A 16377-nucleotide genomic window follows, 5' to 3' on the forward strand; every position below is an offset into this window, starting at 1 on the left:
TGATGAATTCAGGGGAGAGACAAATAAACAGGAAAAAAGGCAAAGAACTCCATGGACACAAAGGATAAAACGATACAAAAAAGCAACACACAAATGGAAAACCCAATCAGATAACAAATATGATGAGGAACTCTATTTAGTTATTAGAAAAATAACATTTAAACAATGAAATGGCCTTCTCCCCCATCAGATGAGCCATAAATTAACTGGTTTGGTTAATGCTAAGTGTTGGCAAACAAGATGTGCAAATGCAGATCCTTGTGAATTTGCACATGGAAGTACAGACTGGCGCAGCTCATTTGAAGAGCTATATGGTTGACTTAGTCAAATTAAGTATTCTTACCTCCATGATTAGGCAATGCCCCCGAGTATTCACCTTTGAGAATTTCCTATGCCAGCCCTACTGAACATTTATAAGATATGTATTGCAGCATTAGTTGTAGAAACTGGGAGTAGGACACAACCTAAGTGTTCACTACTGGGGCAATGGATATGGTAGGCAGATAATGGCCCCCCAAAGATATACACATTCACCTGAGTACAAGTCACTCACCTTGATCCCTCTGATGTGGGAGTTCAGCCTCTCCCATCCATGGCTTCTTTCCTTTTTCCATCCTTAAGATGACTGCTGGGTTGGGAATGTGATACCCTGTTAATGAGAAGGGCTACTTGGTTTGGGTGTAGCTTCTTAGGTTTTAAGAAACTATTCAATGAAGCTTTTCATTGGCTCATAAGAAGGTCAAATGGGCACAAAGTAATACTCAAAGGTCCCCAAGAGGAATGAACAATTCCAGACAAAACAAGGAAAAAAACATGACATAATTCTGATATCCCACTGTGTTCTGTAAGGAGGAAGGAAATCTCAATGAGGCCCATCCAAGATTCCCAGTTCAGCTGTGCTCACCCACTGAGAAGAGGTGACTATAGATCTCCAGCATCACATCCTGGTACAGGTGTCTCTGGGCACGGTCCAGTTGCTGCCACTCCTCCCTGCTGAAGTCCACAGTCACATCCTCGAAGGACACTGATCCCTGTGATAACGTACCCCAGCTCACTGTGAATTACTCATCATTGGCAAATGAGGAAGTTACACATAGGAACAAGTATTTAATGATTTCTCACTGTGATGCATCATTTAGGTTTTCCACCAAATACCTATTTGACATTGTATTGTGGGAGATAAAAAAAAAAATTTACACAAATATGCTGCCATCTCTCGTATACTACAATCATTCAGTCACTCTTTTTTCAGAAAAGAAGCCAGAAATGGGTTCTCTGTAATATATTTTTTTTTTGTCCTTTTTTTTTTGAGACTGGCCGCACCGCGCTCAGCCAATGAGTGCCGTGAGCGCACCGGTCATCCCTATATAGGATCCAAACCCACGGCGGGAGCACTACTGCGCTCCCAGCGCCGCACTCTCCCGAGTGCGCCACGGGCTTGGCCCCTCTGTATTATTCTAACCAGGAATAACCAGCATGTTTATTAGGCAAGTACATGCCAGTCTGCAGTTGCACTGGGTCCTGGGGGCTTGACGTAGAATTACATAAGCTTCTATTCTAACCGCAACTCAGAGACTTGAAAAACAAGTAAATACAACACAGAGACTTGAAAAACAGGTAAGTAAACAAGCTCAACTGCGGGGTTAAAAAAGAGACAGGCAGAAATATACACAGAGCACACTGCTGGGAGGGGCAAATTACGGACAAGCAAAAATACCTGGGAGTGGAAGATCATGCTACATAGAGTGGGTGAAGCTTAAACTGGAAGTGAGAAGTTTGACGTAGGATTTGTGAAGGAAACCATTTTCCAGAGAAGAACATGAGTAAAGGTGGAGAGGTAGGAAAATCCACAGTGAATTCAAGCAGCAGCAGATAGCTCTGTGTAAGAGAGGTGACTGTGTGATGTTCGGAAGGTTATCATCCAAGTTCCAAGGAGGTAGGCTGGGATGGATCTGACTGTGTAATGTGTATAAATTTTTTATTGTAATTAATGGATTGTCACATATTTTAAGTGCGGGAAAGACATATGATCATATTTGTAATTCAACAAAATCTTTCCTATAAGAACCAATTTTAGGTTAATTAAAGGGTTGATGGTGTAAACATCTTCATTACAGAAGGATTACAGCTGAAACATGCATCCTGAAGGACAGTATTACAATTTCACCACTTTTACTCATCACCAATGGTTGCTAAAACCATACAGGTCAAAGATTGGGCTTTATAATAGAGAACTGGGCTCACAACACTTGAACCCAATGAGGAATTTTAACATCACAGAGAGAAATGACCAGATATTATGTGCACCTGGTATGATGTAACAGTACATATGTGGTATATGAAATATTCTTGCTAAAAACAATTAAATTAAATTGGAATCTGACCAAGCCTCTAGAGCAGAGCTCTCCAGTGAAAATATAACGTGAGCCACTAATGCGAGCCCCAAATAATTTCAAATTTTCTAGCAGCCATGTTAAGAACAAAACAAAAAAAACAGGCAAAACCTGGTTTAGTAATATAATTTATTTAATCCTACAGATCCAATTTATTATTTCAGTATGTAACCAATATTTAAAAATCATTAGATATTTTACATTCTTTTTTCATATTAATCTTTCAAGAGCCACTGTATATTTTATAGTTCCAGCCCATTCAGTGTAAACCAGCCACATTTTAAGTGCTCAATGGCTATCTGTGGTGAGTGTCCACCATTTTGGACAGAGTAGGTCTAGATTTAAATACCAGCTCACCCAAAAGACAAGGATAAAAGCCTATGTTAAATGACACCATGGGAATGCAATTGAGCCAGATCTAAAATTTGCTTCATTCTAAAGGCCAACCCAATTCTTCAAGAAATGAACAGCATGAATAAAACATGGAGGAAAAATGTTTATAGATTAAAAGAGACTAAAGATACATATCAACTAAGTAGAATGTGTGAACACTGGCTGGATCCTAATATGAAAAATCACGTTTAGATAGTTTGACTGGGTATCACTAATATTAAGAAATAATCTCTATTTTTTAGGTGTGTGAATAATATTTATGGTTTTTGGTTTAGAAACTATAGTTACTCTGCATTAAAATTCTTTACATTGACATATTGGGTATACAAGGGTACTTCAAAAGTTCATGGAAAGATTGTATCATCTTTAAATTCTATTTTTCCACAAACTTTTCAAGGCACCCTCATATCGTAATTTTAATGGTCAATGAATAATTTAATAATTTCTCAGTTGTAATGTCTTATCTGGAAAACATCAGTGGATGATATTTACCATACAAAATTTTCTAACAATTCTAAGAGGATAAAGGATTCTGTTATGGACTGACTGTGTCCCCCACCCCAGATTCATATATTGAAATGCCAAACCCAATGAGATGTATTAGAAAGTGGAGACTTTGGGAAATGTAGCCTTCAAGAATGGGATTAGTGCTTTTATAAGAATTAACAAGAGAGATAATTTCTCTTAGCCATAATAGGATACAACAAGAAGAACTACAAATCAGGAAGAGGGCCCTCACTAGACACTGAATCCGCTTGTGTCTTGATTTTGAACTTCCAAGCCCCCAGAACTGTAAGAAATGAATGTTTGTTGTTTAAGCCACTCAGTCTATGGTAAACTGTTACAGTAGCCTCAACTAAGACAGGCCCTGAGACCAAAAAGTTTCAAAACTGCTGCTCTAATTGTTGAATGTGCAGTTCTCTCCTTTCTCTCACTCATACACACACATACACACACACACACACACACACACACACACGCATCTGTCACAAGAGACTAAATGCTTATAGAATATTTTTTAAAAACAAACAAAAAATCTTGAAAAAATGGAAAAACATATGCTAGTCTCTCTAGGATAATTTTATATTATAAAGATGACAGTTGGTTCTATCTTAAAGTATTAGTTCAAACCACAGAAAAAAATCATCATTTTGTAGGTCAAAAATGGCTCAATATTAGTGATTTAAAGTTGTTTAAGCCAGGACCGGCCCAAATCATCATTTTGTAGGTCAAAAATGGCTCAATATTAGTGATTTAAAGTTGTTTAAGCCAGGGCCGGCCCAGTGGTGCACTGCTACAGTGCGCCGTTTGGGAGCGCAGCGGCGCTCCCGCCGAGGGTTCGGATCCCACATACAGACCGGTTCCCGCTCACTGGCTGAGCGAGGTGTGGGCGCAGCACCGAGGGTTGTGATCCCGTTGCCGGTCCTGGTCTGGTACGGGCACGACACTGAGGGTTGCAATCCGTTGCCGGACACGAAAAAAGACAAAAAGGAAAAAAAAAAAAAGTTGTTTAAGCCAATATAAATTAAATGTCATCAAAATGACAATACCAAGAGAATTTCTGTATAATTTAATGAGCCAATTTTTGTATAAACAATAAGGCAAGAAAAGAGTAAATTTCTGAAAAACAGAAGTAATTTAAGGATTGGTGTCACCAGATATTAATACATATTATAATGTACAATAATTAAAATTATGAAGGCTACGAATGTACAGATCAATAGACCAGAACAGACAGAGAACTGAAGTTCCCCATTGGAACGTAGGTACATGGAAAGGCAGCACTGCAGACAATGAAGAAAAAGGTTGTCCATAAAAGGTGTACAGACAACTGAGTAGGCACTGTGGAGGAGATGAAGTTGGATCCCTAACTAAAGCCCTACACAAAATAGATTCCAGAGAAATCACATATAAAAGAAAACAAAAATGGGACCAGAGAAGAACCAGAAGGAAACCTATAAGGAGGATTTACTTCAACATAAAACGGAGGAATGGGTAAGACATTTGTAAGATGACACCAAACCCAGAAGAAACAAAAAGATTGATAAACTCAAGTGTATAAACAAAAACTCATGGAAAAACACCACAAAAAACTTAAAAAGAAAAATTGGGAAAAAACAGTTGGGCCATAACAGAGAATCAAGGAGCAAATGTCCTTTAAAATACCAAAAACTTAATAGAAAAATAGACAAAGAAAATGAATAGATTGTTTAAAAAAGACAAAAGGATATACATTCCTCACAAACACAGTCACCTATGCTCAACTTCAGCCATAATAGAAGTACAAATTAAACTTGCAATGAGATACTATGTTTCACTTCTCAGATTGGCAACAATCAATATAAGAACCTGCACACATCTACTGGTGAGCAGATGTTGGGTTCATACCTAGGAGTACAATTGCTGGGTCGTAAGGAATACCTTTGGTAGAAAATAGCAAAGTTTTCCAAATTGGCTATACTAATATATACTCTTGCCAGCAGCACAAGAGTTCTTTCTGCTTGCTCCATATCCTCATCCACACTTGGCATTACCAGTGAGGTTAACTTTACACATGCTGGTGGAGGCCTGATGGTTAAATTGGCATTCTCCAGATAACTAACGAAGCTGAGCATCTTCCCAGGTTTACTGGCCTAATGAAGCAAGTCTCTTGGTCACTTTTCTATTGGGTTAAAAAGACTTCCTCAGCATTTTATAGGAGCCTTTTGTTGTTTTGTGTGTAAGAAAAATCTTCCAACTCTGTGGCTTGCCTCTCATTTAAGGAAGTACCTAATATAAAAGTGAGAAAAGTGGTTAACTTTGGAAAGGAAAAGTAGGGATTGGGAGGAGATGAATGGGAGTGGCTAACTAAAATTATAGGTTGAGGAAATCTGTACAAATGAGGAACAAAAGAGAGTGGAAGACTTTGCAAAAAATAACTTTTATGTTTTATTTTAATTTTTGAACTTTGTGTATTTGTGTATTACCTATTCGGAAAATTACATTTCAAAATATCTCAAATATCCTTAGAGAGGTAAGATAGTCCATCCACGAAAAACAAACACATGACATGAAAAGGAATATTCAAATCAAAAAGAAGCTCTTAAAAATAAAATAATAATAAAAACAAACACATGACATGAAAAGGAATATTCAAATCAAAAAGAAGCTCTTAAAAATAAAATAATAATAATAATAATAATAATAATAATAATAACAATTATTAGAAGGGTTAAAAGATAAGGTTGAGAGATTTTTCCCAGAAAGGAGAACAAAAACTAAAGAAACAGAAAATGATAGGAGAGGAGAACCCCTTTTAAATAGAGGGCCAACATCTGAATAATAGGACTCTCAGAAAGAGCAGAAAAGATATGTTGTGGGGGGGTGGACGGAAGGGTAAGGGATGCCTTAGGAAGACAAAAATTATTTCCAGCCTATAGTTTAACCCAGCCAGAGATCAATTTAGTGTGAGGGTAAAATAAGTGTCATTTTCCAACATTTATACTTACGTGTCTATATATACACAGATATGTGTATATATCTTGACTACTATATATGTGTATATATAGTAATGTGTATATATATGTGTATATATATCTTGATTGCTATATATTAAATATGTAAATATATAATTTTTTTTGGCATGGTATTCTCAGATATGCAAAGTCTCATAAGATTTACCAACACACACCCATCTCCAAGGAATTCCTGTGGGATGCACTCCCACAAAAGGAGAGTAACAGTAAACTGTGGAAGAGAAAGCCAATGGATTCAGGAACCAGGGAACTGGATGCTTGGCAGAGGAAAAGAGAATTCCCAGGTGACCATGAAGGGAGCCACCATGGGAAGACTGAGTATCAGGGGCCAAGAGAGCAGCCAGTTCCAACCACATCAAGTCAAAAAAGCAACAGGAAAGGTTTCCTCAAGGAGATGGAACTGAAAGCCTCAACTATTGAGCAAATTTCCTGGTTTTAATACCAGGCTGGGTGCTTGCTGATGATGTACACTTGGGCCAGTTATTTCATTCTGTGCCTTAGTCTTCTATTCTGTAAAATGGAAATAATAGCAGCATCACAGAGTTATGAGGATTAGAAATGCACCTGGGACATAGTAGGCTATAAATGAGGGTCTACAGTTACTGCTACTATTATTATTACTTAGTAATAAATTCAATTTATGAAAAGGATATTTACACACTTGAGGAAAACTGTAATACGTTAATAAGTATATGAATAAGTAAATAAATAGCTAATCCATAAAATGGTGCACGCCAGGGAGAAACAAAAAGTTGTGTAGGAGAAGAAAAGCCATCACAGTATATACAGGCAGCTGTGAATACAATTCCCAGTCATAACACTGAACAAGGAATATTGAGCTGATCAGAATTTGACCCAGTTCTTAGAAAAATGGGAATAGAAAGCATGCATGTTAGTGCTTAGGGTGGGAGTATGTGAAAGTAGGCTAAATCTAATCTTTTAGTGACATGCTTCTTAATTAATATGTTGTTAATTAACAACCCAAGAGTCAATAATATGTGCATGTTATTAAAAAATTAGGAGGTAGGGCCGGCCCGGTGGCGCACTGCTACAGTGCGCCGCTTGAGAGCGTGGCGGCGCTCCCGCGGAGGGTTCGGATCCCACATACAGACTGGCCGCTCACTGGCTGAGCGAGGTGCAGGTGCAACACCAAGGGTTGCGATCCCGTTGCCGGTCCCGGTCCGGTGCGGGCGCAACACTGAGGGTTGCGATCCGTTGCCGGTCACGAAAAAAGACAAAAAGGAAAAAAAAAAAAATTAGGAGGTAAATCCCAAAATGTTTAGCTCTTTAAAATGTAAAAGGTGACTGCATCTGAGGAACTGGAATTTGGGGAAAAAGATGGCAAGAAATGGCTCTCTTTAGTTACAAGCTTCAAATACCATTTGACCCTCTTCTTTATGTTTGAATAAAACCTACTTGCAAAGGACAAAGAAGCAAAAAACATTGACAAACACATGCAGCAAGGACAATAGATTATTAATATATAAGAACTCTTTAAAAATCCAGAGGCTAAGACAAACCAAAATATAGATCAAAGGACAAGAAAAGGTAATTCACTAAAGAAATCTGACCAATAAAATTATGAAAAAAATTATTCTGTTTATAAACAAAGTAATGCAAATTAAAACAATGATATACTACTTTTTTTCATCAATTTAACATAAAAATTACAAAATGAAAACATACAGTATTGTCCAGAGTAGAGTGAAATATGCACCACAAAGGGAAAACAATATGAATGGTGCTGGAAAATCTGCATGAACTCAGAAAATGATGGAAAATCTGAATTAACAAAAGTGGTGTTGATTCAAATGGCAAAAGGAAAATCAGGTCAAGCAGATAAGTATTTTCATTATTAAAAAAGGAAATGAGCTTATATCGAGCAACACGTGTCTATTAACACTTAACTTGAAAATGCTTCTGAATGTGCTCACAATATGACCAATATCAATGTGAATGAAAGAGAATGTTCTACATTTATAATATTGTCAAAAAACAAAGATTTAGACAATTTTATGTTTCAAATTTGTGTGTTTTAAATTTTCTTTTTAAGAATGACTTTTAAATATTAAATATTTTGGATATTACCTTTCCAGTTTTAAAAAGATTTCTATTTGCAGTTTCTTTCGTGTTAATGTTCCCTTCTATTATCAAATGTCTATCATCAGGCTGAGATGATTTTAACATATTATCGAAATATCTTCTCACAATATATTGATTCATAATGATAATAAAACACTCATTTGTTGTACTTTATTTTTTAACAGAACATCTATGTAACTTTGAGTATAAACCTATCACAGAATATTGATGCATTGTTTGTTAATATAGTCACTCATTATTTAATGACATGCAAATAAAGAGTCATGAAATATACAGAATAATTTAGGATTTCAGGAAATCTTGACTGTACCCAAGGATTCTGATTTTTCATTACCAAATCCCAAATATTTATATCTGTGGGCAATCTGGAAACACTATTTTTCATCTTTTAAAACAAGAAAAACTACATGGTTCTTAAAAGCCTATTCTCCCTCTACTTCCCTGTGTTCTATAAACTACAAAGGAAGGTGATTTTCCACACCTTATGAGAACAAAGGAAAAATGAGCCAGTCTCCATAGACCAGGTAAGGAGGAGTCTGGTGGGGAACAGCTGAGAATCTACAAAGACCCTGTGGAGGATGAAAGAGCTGAACCAGTGCTGAGCAGGAAGGAGTTGTTAGCATTTCTCTGCCTGTGACTGGGGCTTCTCATACAGACCAGGGACTACATTTTCTTCTTCCTTTGCCCCTGCCAACCCTCTACTCTAACACATCCTCCTTCATCAGCCAATTCATGGTTTCCTCTAGAACACAAATGGCCTGTGGATGTAGGGACTTCAGCCCCCTGCGGTCCTCTCTTGCAGGAGGATCAAGACCATCTCAGGAACAGGAGGTCCAGAATCGGCCGCTTCCCGTGTCTGCTCTCAAGTTCTGGAGAACCATCCCCAGGGCTGCTCCTACTTACCTCACATGATTCGTCCTGCTCCTCTGGACCCAGGACTTGGGGCCTCTGGGATAAATTCACATCAGTAGGCATGTCCCCTCTGGGTTTCTACTCTCAGTCTCTCTTGCTGACAACTCCACTTTTCCCAGGAGCTGGAGGCTGGGTGGGTGTCTGGAAGCTCCAACCAGAGCCACCAGAAAGAGGAGGGCTGGGCTATGAGGGGAGATCCTGCAGCCTCAAAGATGCAGCCTGACCCAGGGCTCCAGAGATACCAGGAATCCCTGGAAAGGCAACCACCACATGGTTACTCATCCAACATTTGCTCCACAGATATTTCCTGAGGACTCTTAAGTAAAGGTCACTGTGTTAAACACTGCAGAGTAGACAAAGTTTAGAAAATCCAACTCTAATTATTAGGCTGAGTTAGGAAAAAAAAAAAAAAAAAACATGAGTTTGGACTAAACTTAATGAAGGATTCATTGAGCTCTGCCACCTTTTAAGTGTGAAAATATAAAGACATTATTTTAGTTGTAGTTTCCAAAATGAGGATACAGGAATTTATCATAGGCTGTGGGAACTTTATGCAAGATGAGGCTTATCAAGCCCTTAGCACCTGCCTGTCATGTGGTAAATATGCATAAAAATCAGCAAGTTGTCAATTTAATTTTTATCTAATTTTCACACAACCCTGTCATCTAAATATCATGAACATTAGTATCCTCATTTTGTGGATGAGGAAAATGAAGCTGCATGTTGTTACATAATCTGCCTTAAGGTCACTCAGTCTGCAAATAGAAGAACATGGAATCAGTTCCACAGCTGCCTTATTCTAAACTGCACACTATCCCCAGCATCTCATGTGGCTCCTTACGTGGCCAGCTTCCAGAAACACCATTTCAGCTTCCTTTTGTTTTTAGGAAGCTCAGACTGAGAGTTGGCCGTGTCCAGTGTGCCTCTTCCGACAAAGATAAAACTTAAAATTACTGAAACCAACCCCCACCTTGACCCCAAAAACCTACAGACATGCTCCAAGACCTCCAATCGCTGACCATTTCTTGCCTGTCCACAATGAGTTGCCCCATCACACCTGCATGCTGTCATTGACAGCACTGACATTCATGAAGTTTAAACATGCCTCCCAGTCACTGACATGGTCCAGACTCCTAAAATTATTACTACTCTAATAGCCAGTAAATGTTTCCCTGGGAGCGTGGTTTACTAATTTCCACAGGACCCCAAATAACTCCCAAGATTGGGGTCCAAATAACATAACCCAATAAGAAACCACCATCAATCTGCTCAACTGCCAATCACTGATCCTTACTGCGCATACAGGGACCCAAGGAGAGGCCAACACTGACCCAACGATCCATCCCCGAAGGACCCCAATGTTCATTGCCCAGAAAGCCATACGATCACCCTCCCAAACCACCATCCCCGATCCCCGAGGCCTGCAGTCAGCTGGCTCCCACATGCCGCCCTTAACACTGCACCCTACTGATTCCTGTCGGTCGCCAGTCCCTGGCCCCCTGCGTGTGCTACAAAGCACCTCCAAAGCCCTCCGACCCCTGAGGCTTCCAGCTCCCAATCACTGACTCATCCAACCCCCCGAGCAGTGAAGCACTTCCCTGAACGTCCTCCATTGCCACCTATTGGGACGCTCTTAAGGTGGATGTTCACTTTCTGCAAATGAACAAGTTTCATGGGCCGACAATATAAAATCTGATATTAAAGCACACTTGGAATTTAAGTTACAAAAATATTTACATGCACACAGAAAATACACAAGAGTGAAAATTAACGAGCCAGTTATTCAGCTTAAACTGGAAAGCCTCACTTACCCACAGCACCCATCACGCAGAACCCCATCAACTCACTCACGCCAGAAGGAACTCCCTGTCACTCAGCCAAAATCCCACTCCCTAGGCCAGCCCGCCATCGCTCACCTCGCAGACCCACCTTCACTTACCTCAGACACCCTCTCATTACTCAACTCACAACCCCCTCATCACTTATCCCAAGCCGACCTCCCCTCACTGACCCCACAGAATCCCAAGTTTTAATACTCCAAATCACCTCGGCGTCCCTCTAGGGATAGAAGGGTTAGTTCCACCTGACAAGCGAAATCGCCGCTCTAGGCCACTTCCGGTTTGGCTTTGTTTCCCGTTAGGATTTCATTGGCGAGTGTTGAGCTGTGCGCATGCTCGCTAACAATTATGAAGCTGCGCTCTGCCAGTCGTTAGCATGGCGTGTAACAGCGACTCTCCACTCCGACGATTATTTTCCTTCAGAAACTTCATCAGGAGGACGACATGGCCGCGCCCATGTGGACTATGATATTGGAGGCTGCCATCTTCAAAGAACTTTCATTCCGTACAGGCAGGGAAGGCAAATTGAATGTCACAGAGTAAGTCTTGGGACTGTCCATTTATTCAATAATTATATATATATTTCTAATTATATATATATTTCTAATTATATATATATAATTATATATATATTTCTAATTATATATATATTTCTAGGAGAAACTGGCATTGCATATTATTTTTTCTTTAAACGTTCAATGCACAAATTTAATTTTCTCTCAAACAAGGGGATAAGGTGGACCCAGCAACTCTCACATACTATAGCACAATGAAGAAATAGTACTTTCAGAGAATTATCTTTAGGTGAAAAAATTTAAATTGTCAGAGGAAAAAATATTCTATACATAAACATACACATGAAAAACCTAAAAAAAACCAAGCCGTAACAAGAGGACCTACAACTGAAACAAAATTTGAGAAATGCTAAAAAGCATTGCTTTCTATAATCTCTTCAAGTAATTATAGGAGCAAAGATTTCTGTATCAGAGTGTAAAGGCTAAAACACCACCAAAATTTTATAAACAGCCTTCAGTGTTATGGTGCTAATTTCCTTGGCATATTAATTTTTTGGCTTATTTCCTTTTTCTTTCTCAAATTCAGCCATCTGATTAAATATATTGAACAAATTTTGAGGTAAAGTTTTTAACTCTGCTTTCTGATTGCTCTTTGCTATTTAGTCTATCTTCTTCTGGAAGCTCTATTTTGATATCCTCCTCGTAACTATCCTCTAGGAGAAATCATATTCTCCTAGATTTGTATTTAGTCTATATATTTGCTCATGTCTGCTGAAATGGCATGATCCAGAATAAGTTTTTTTTTTTTTTCACCCGATTTCCAAGAGTAGCCTGAGCTCGCTGGTCAAGCGGAATACCTCACGGAGCCTGGCTCTCACTTCTGTAATGCTCTCTTCTTCCCTCTGTGTCCTTTTCAAATCTCCTATAACCATAAATTTTTATCTTGTTCTCTGATTCCTAGAGAAGGAATCTGAGGAATTTCTTCTACTGGAAAAATGTCTTTCTGATTTACATGGCTTTCCCATTTTGCTACTGTTACCGGCAGCAGGCTCAGCTTGCCGTCTGTCACTAAACAAGTGACCTGAAGGTCCAAAACTTGGTGCAAGGATTGGAAGCTTTATTCAGATAACTGGCATCTGGGGATGGTGACCAGGCTAAGGTCCTCCTGCCTTCTGATGCCTGTTCTGGGGTTTATAAATGAGAAGAGGTGGGAAAATTGGGTAAGGGTTTTGTCCTGCAGGCAAAGGGGGAGGCTGATCACCTGCTCAGCAGAGTGTCGAGTGAGATATCAGGGTCCCTTGATGGACTGGGTGCTTTGGTGTCATGGAGTCTGCATTTGGTGGACTGGTCTGCTTCAAACCCAAGGGTTAAAAAAAAAACCTTGTTATTTCAAGATCTGAGTCCTTATCTCTTAGGGAGAGCTCAAAGACAATAACCTCAATCAAGCAACACTGGAACATGAAAATACCTGACTCCTGCCTCTAACTAATGTGGATGCAATTTTCCTTTAAGCAAGAAGTTGAGTTAATAATCAGCTAGGGTGATTTCCCTTTCTATTGGAATTCCTTTGCAGTTGATTAGGAAAGGTAAGAAAAACAAGAAAATTTAGTTTCAATTCTTAACCGTAGGTGCACAACATCTAAAGTAAATCAACATAAGAGGGTGTAATGGGATATAAACAGAAACAAATTTTTGAGAAGGATCCTTTTGGGCCGTGATTTCATCCCTGGGCAGTTTCAGCCATATGGTCAGTTTCTCAACTCTTCTGCTAACCTCAAGGAGTTGATGATTATCAGTTCCTAAATTAATGGCTAACTGAAATTTTCTTTCAGTTAAAGATGGCCATTTTCTTTTTTTTTTTTTCCTTTTTGTCTTTTTTCGTGACCGGTAACAGGATCGCAACCCTCGGTGTCGCACCCGTACCATGCTCAGCCAGTGAGCAGACCGGTCTCTATATGGGATCCAAACCCTCGGCGGGAGCGCTGCCCTCTACCAAGTGCGCCACCGGGCCGGCCCAAAGATGGCCATTTTCTGGCTAAGGTCCCTTTCATTTCTACCTACCTGGGTTTTATAGTTTATAAAAGCTATAAAATCTTTTGGCTCTTCAGACCTACCGCCCAAATCATTTGGCATTTCAACTGAGGACAAAGAGAGAAGGCATCTATCTTCTCTTTCACCTGCATCTTTTGATATTGTATCCTATCCTGCTTTTCCAGTAGTGTTTCCACTTCCTGTTTTGGGTTAAGAAAAGATGCCAAAGTATTAGTTGGAACTGGGTGGCACTCATCTCCCCAATTCTAATCTATCTGATTTGAGGATGGCCTAGATGAATGCTTTTTGGAACTGTGAGAAGACTCTGATAAGTATCTCTTATGTTTCTTGTCTTTTTGTGACCAGAATAGGAAGAGGATGAAGAAGAAGAAAATGATTCATCAGGAGAAGAAACACTTGAAGAGGAAGTAGATTTTCTTCTTTTCTTTAGCCTTTTCTCCTCTTTTAAGATCTTATGCATTTTTCTGCACTTGTTTGTGTTTCCTTTGTTTTCTGCTTTTTTTAAATTTCTTCACCTTGTTTTTCTCTTAATTTCAAAGATTTCTACATATATTTATGAGGTTTTGCATCCTCTGAATCTGTAAAAGTCTCATCCAAAGCCAAAGCTTTCTTATAGTAACTTTCAGCATTTAAAAACGTTTCTTCTTCCTCTAACTGCCTTCTTTCTACAACTATCTGGCAGAGGTATTTTCTTGCATTCCTGTGAGTTGGACAGTTTTCTCATGCAAAGTCAAAATCTTCTATTGTTTTGTTCACAATCTGTAAAAGTCTCATCCAAAGCCAAAGCTTTCTTATAGTAACTTTCAGCATTTAAAAACTTTTCTTCTTCCTCTAACTGCCTTCTTTCTACAACTATCTGGCAGAGGTATTTTCTTGCATTCCTGTGAGTTGGACAGTTTTCTAATGCAAGGTCAAAATCTTCTATTGTTTTGTTCAGACTTCCTTTTGTTTCATATAATGCTCCCCAAACTACCAAAGCTTCCATATTTTGTTTGCCTGTTTCAGGAGCTTTATTGTATTCATTCATAGCATCCACATGGTGTCTAACCTTAAAATAATCAACTCCAATCTTCACACATTTTAAAGCCCAAGATGCAGATTGTTTCTTCCTTAGTGCAGAAGTAAAATCATCTTCAGAGAAATTTTTGTTTCATAGGCCTCTTACTGAAGATGTTGGTTTTAGATTAATCTATTTCTAGTTTATGTAAAAGGAATTCAACTACCCCTGGATTAACAAATCTCAAGCAACTCTGCATGATATTTTCATAGGACCCCAAAGAATTGCTGTTTAGTTCAGCACTCTTCCTGTGGTACAAAGGAAGCTCTTCAGAGCTAATTACACCTAATTTAATACCAGATGGGTGTGGTGGAAGAGTTGAACTATACAGAGATTCTGATAGCTTTTCATGGTATCTGTCAATCTCCTTGATTCCAGCTCAGATTATGTTACCACTTTGATAATACAATAAAGGATTCCCATGGTTACTGTGAGAAGGTGCATCTCTTAATGGACAAACAGCTGTGATTTCTAAGTGGAATGTATCTCTCATGATAACACTTTCTAAAATATCAACACCGTTAAAAAACTAAATTCTCAAATGGCATTAATTCTTCTGATCACTATATCACTATGCTCAATATCTGGGAAAAACAGCTCTCTCCAGCCCATACTAGGTATCTCCCTGAGTTGTCCTCAAGGTGGCATGACCACATAATGATCTTCATTGTCCTTCATCAACTCCAGAAGTTTCAGGTGCATCTGATTTTCAAGACAGCTCAAAAACTAGGTCTGCTTTTTTGGAGATGAAATTTTTGTAGTTCCATGTTGTCACCTCTCTTTTCTTTTTTGCCCTGTAACTACTGCTGGGGCAGTGGGCCCCAGGCAGGCTCAACCGCCTACTCCAGGAGGATTGTCCTGCTGTTCACTTGAGAGCAGGGAGAGCAATAACCACCAATGGCAACTAAGCGACTGCCACAGAAGGCACCAGTCCGTGACTAGAGATTTCTGGGCCAGACTGCTGGTGGGCTACTACCCAATCCCCCACCCCCTGATTCCCTTCCCACTACTCGAGCCCAGTGGTCCAGGGGGCTAGGAAACAGCCTGGAGACCACCAGAAGCACACAGCACAGTTCTTTGTGTGGCACGCATATTCTGAAAAATACCTTTTATCTATATTTTCACACTGATTTAAATTCTTTCTTTCTTTTGAATTACTAAAGAATTCACTGTCTTTAATAGTGCTTTTGAAATTTTTATCTTTCTGACTTTTGATTACTAAAGAATTCACTGTCTTTAATAGTGCTTTTGAAATTTTTATCTTTCTGAGAAATGTTTGAATTACTAAAGAATTCACTGTCTTTAATAGTGCTTTTGAAATTTTTATCTTTCTGAGAAATGTATCTTTGCAATTCTTGCACAGTTGCTCTCTGTGCCTAGATGAACCCTCTGATGAAGTTTATCTTAGAAGAGAATTAAGACCTCTTGGGACCCTTCATTTAAAGGGAGGAGAATGAAAAAAATGCAGTCAAGTTAAAGGACAAAACAGCCAGCCCCAGTGTGCAGAATTTTCAGGAGGAAGTTTTTCAATCAAATATGTCAAAATGTGTCCTAGAAGGTGGGTGATAGTAACAAGATGAAAAATTGAGCCGGTTATTA

At 39.0% G+C, this 16377-nt stretch overlaps 1 protein-coding gene and 1 pseudogene across 2 annotated transcripts in view; both read right to left on the reverse strand.

Moving 5' to 3' along the window:
* LOC103601794 (zinc finger protein 175-like) overlaps window positions 1–11340 on the reverse strand; it is a 30234-nt gene extending 18894 nt beyond the window's left edge. Inside the window, exons 1-4 of one of the 2 annotated variants that reach the window (XM_008586216.1) lie at window positions 11256–11340; window positions 9308–9567; window positions 905–1031; window positions 554–649 (exon numbers count right to left, since the gene is read on the reverse strand). In XM_008586216.1, coding sequence (XP_008584438.1) covers window positions 554–649; window positions 905–1031; window positions 9308–9379 — 295 coding nt within the window. In that variant the 5' untranslated portion in view covers window positions 9380–9567; window positions 11256–11340. The remainder of the gene's footprint in view (window positions 1–553; window positions 650–904; window positions 1032–9307; window positions 9568–11255) is intronic. The other variant, XM_008586217.1, reaches the window with a different exon arrangement.
* Window positions 11341–14165: 2825 nt separating this feature from the next.
* The window catches only part of LOC103601796, a 6433-nt pseudogene continuing 4221 nt past the window's right edge, over window positions 14166–16377 (reverse strand).

The sequence above is a fragment of the Galeopterus variegatus genome, unplaced genomic scaffold, assembly GCF_000696425.1.
Source record: "Galeopterus variegatus unplaced genomic scaffold, G_variegatus-3.0.2 Scaffold3885, whole genome shotgun sequence".
NCBI classification, from domain to species: Eukaryota; Metazoa; Chordata; class Mammalia; order Dermoptera; family Cynocephalidae; genus Galeopterus; species Galeopterus variegatus.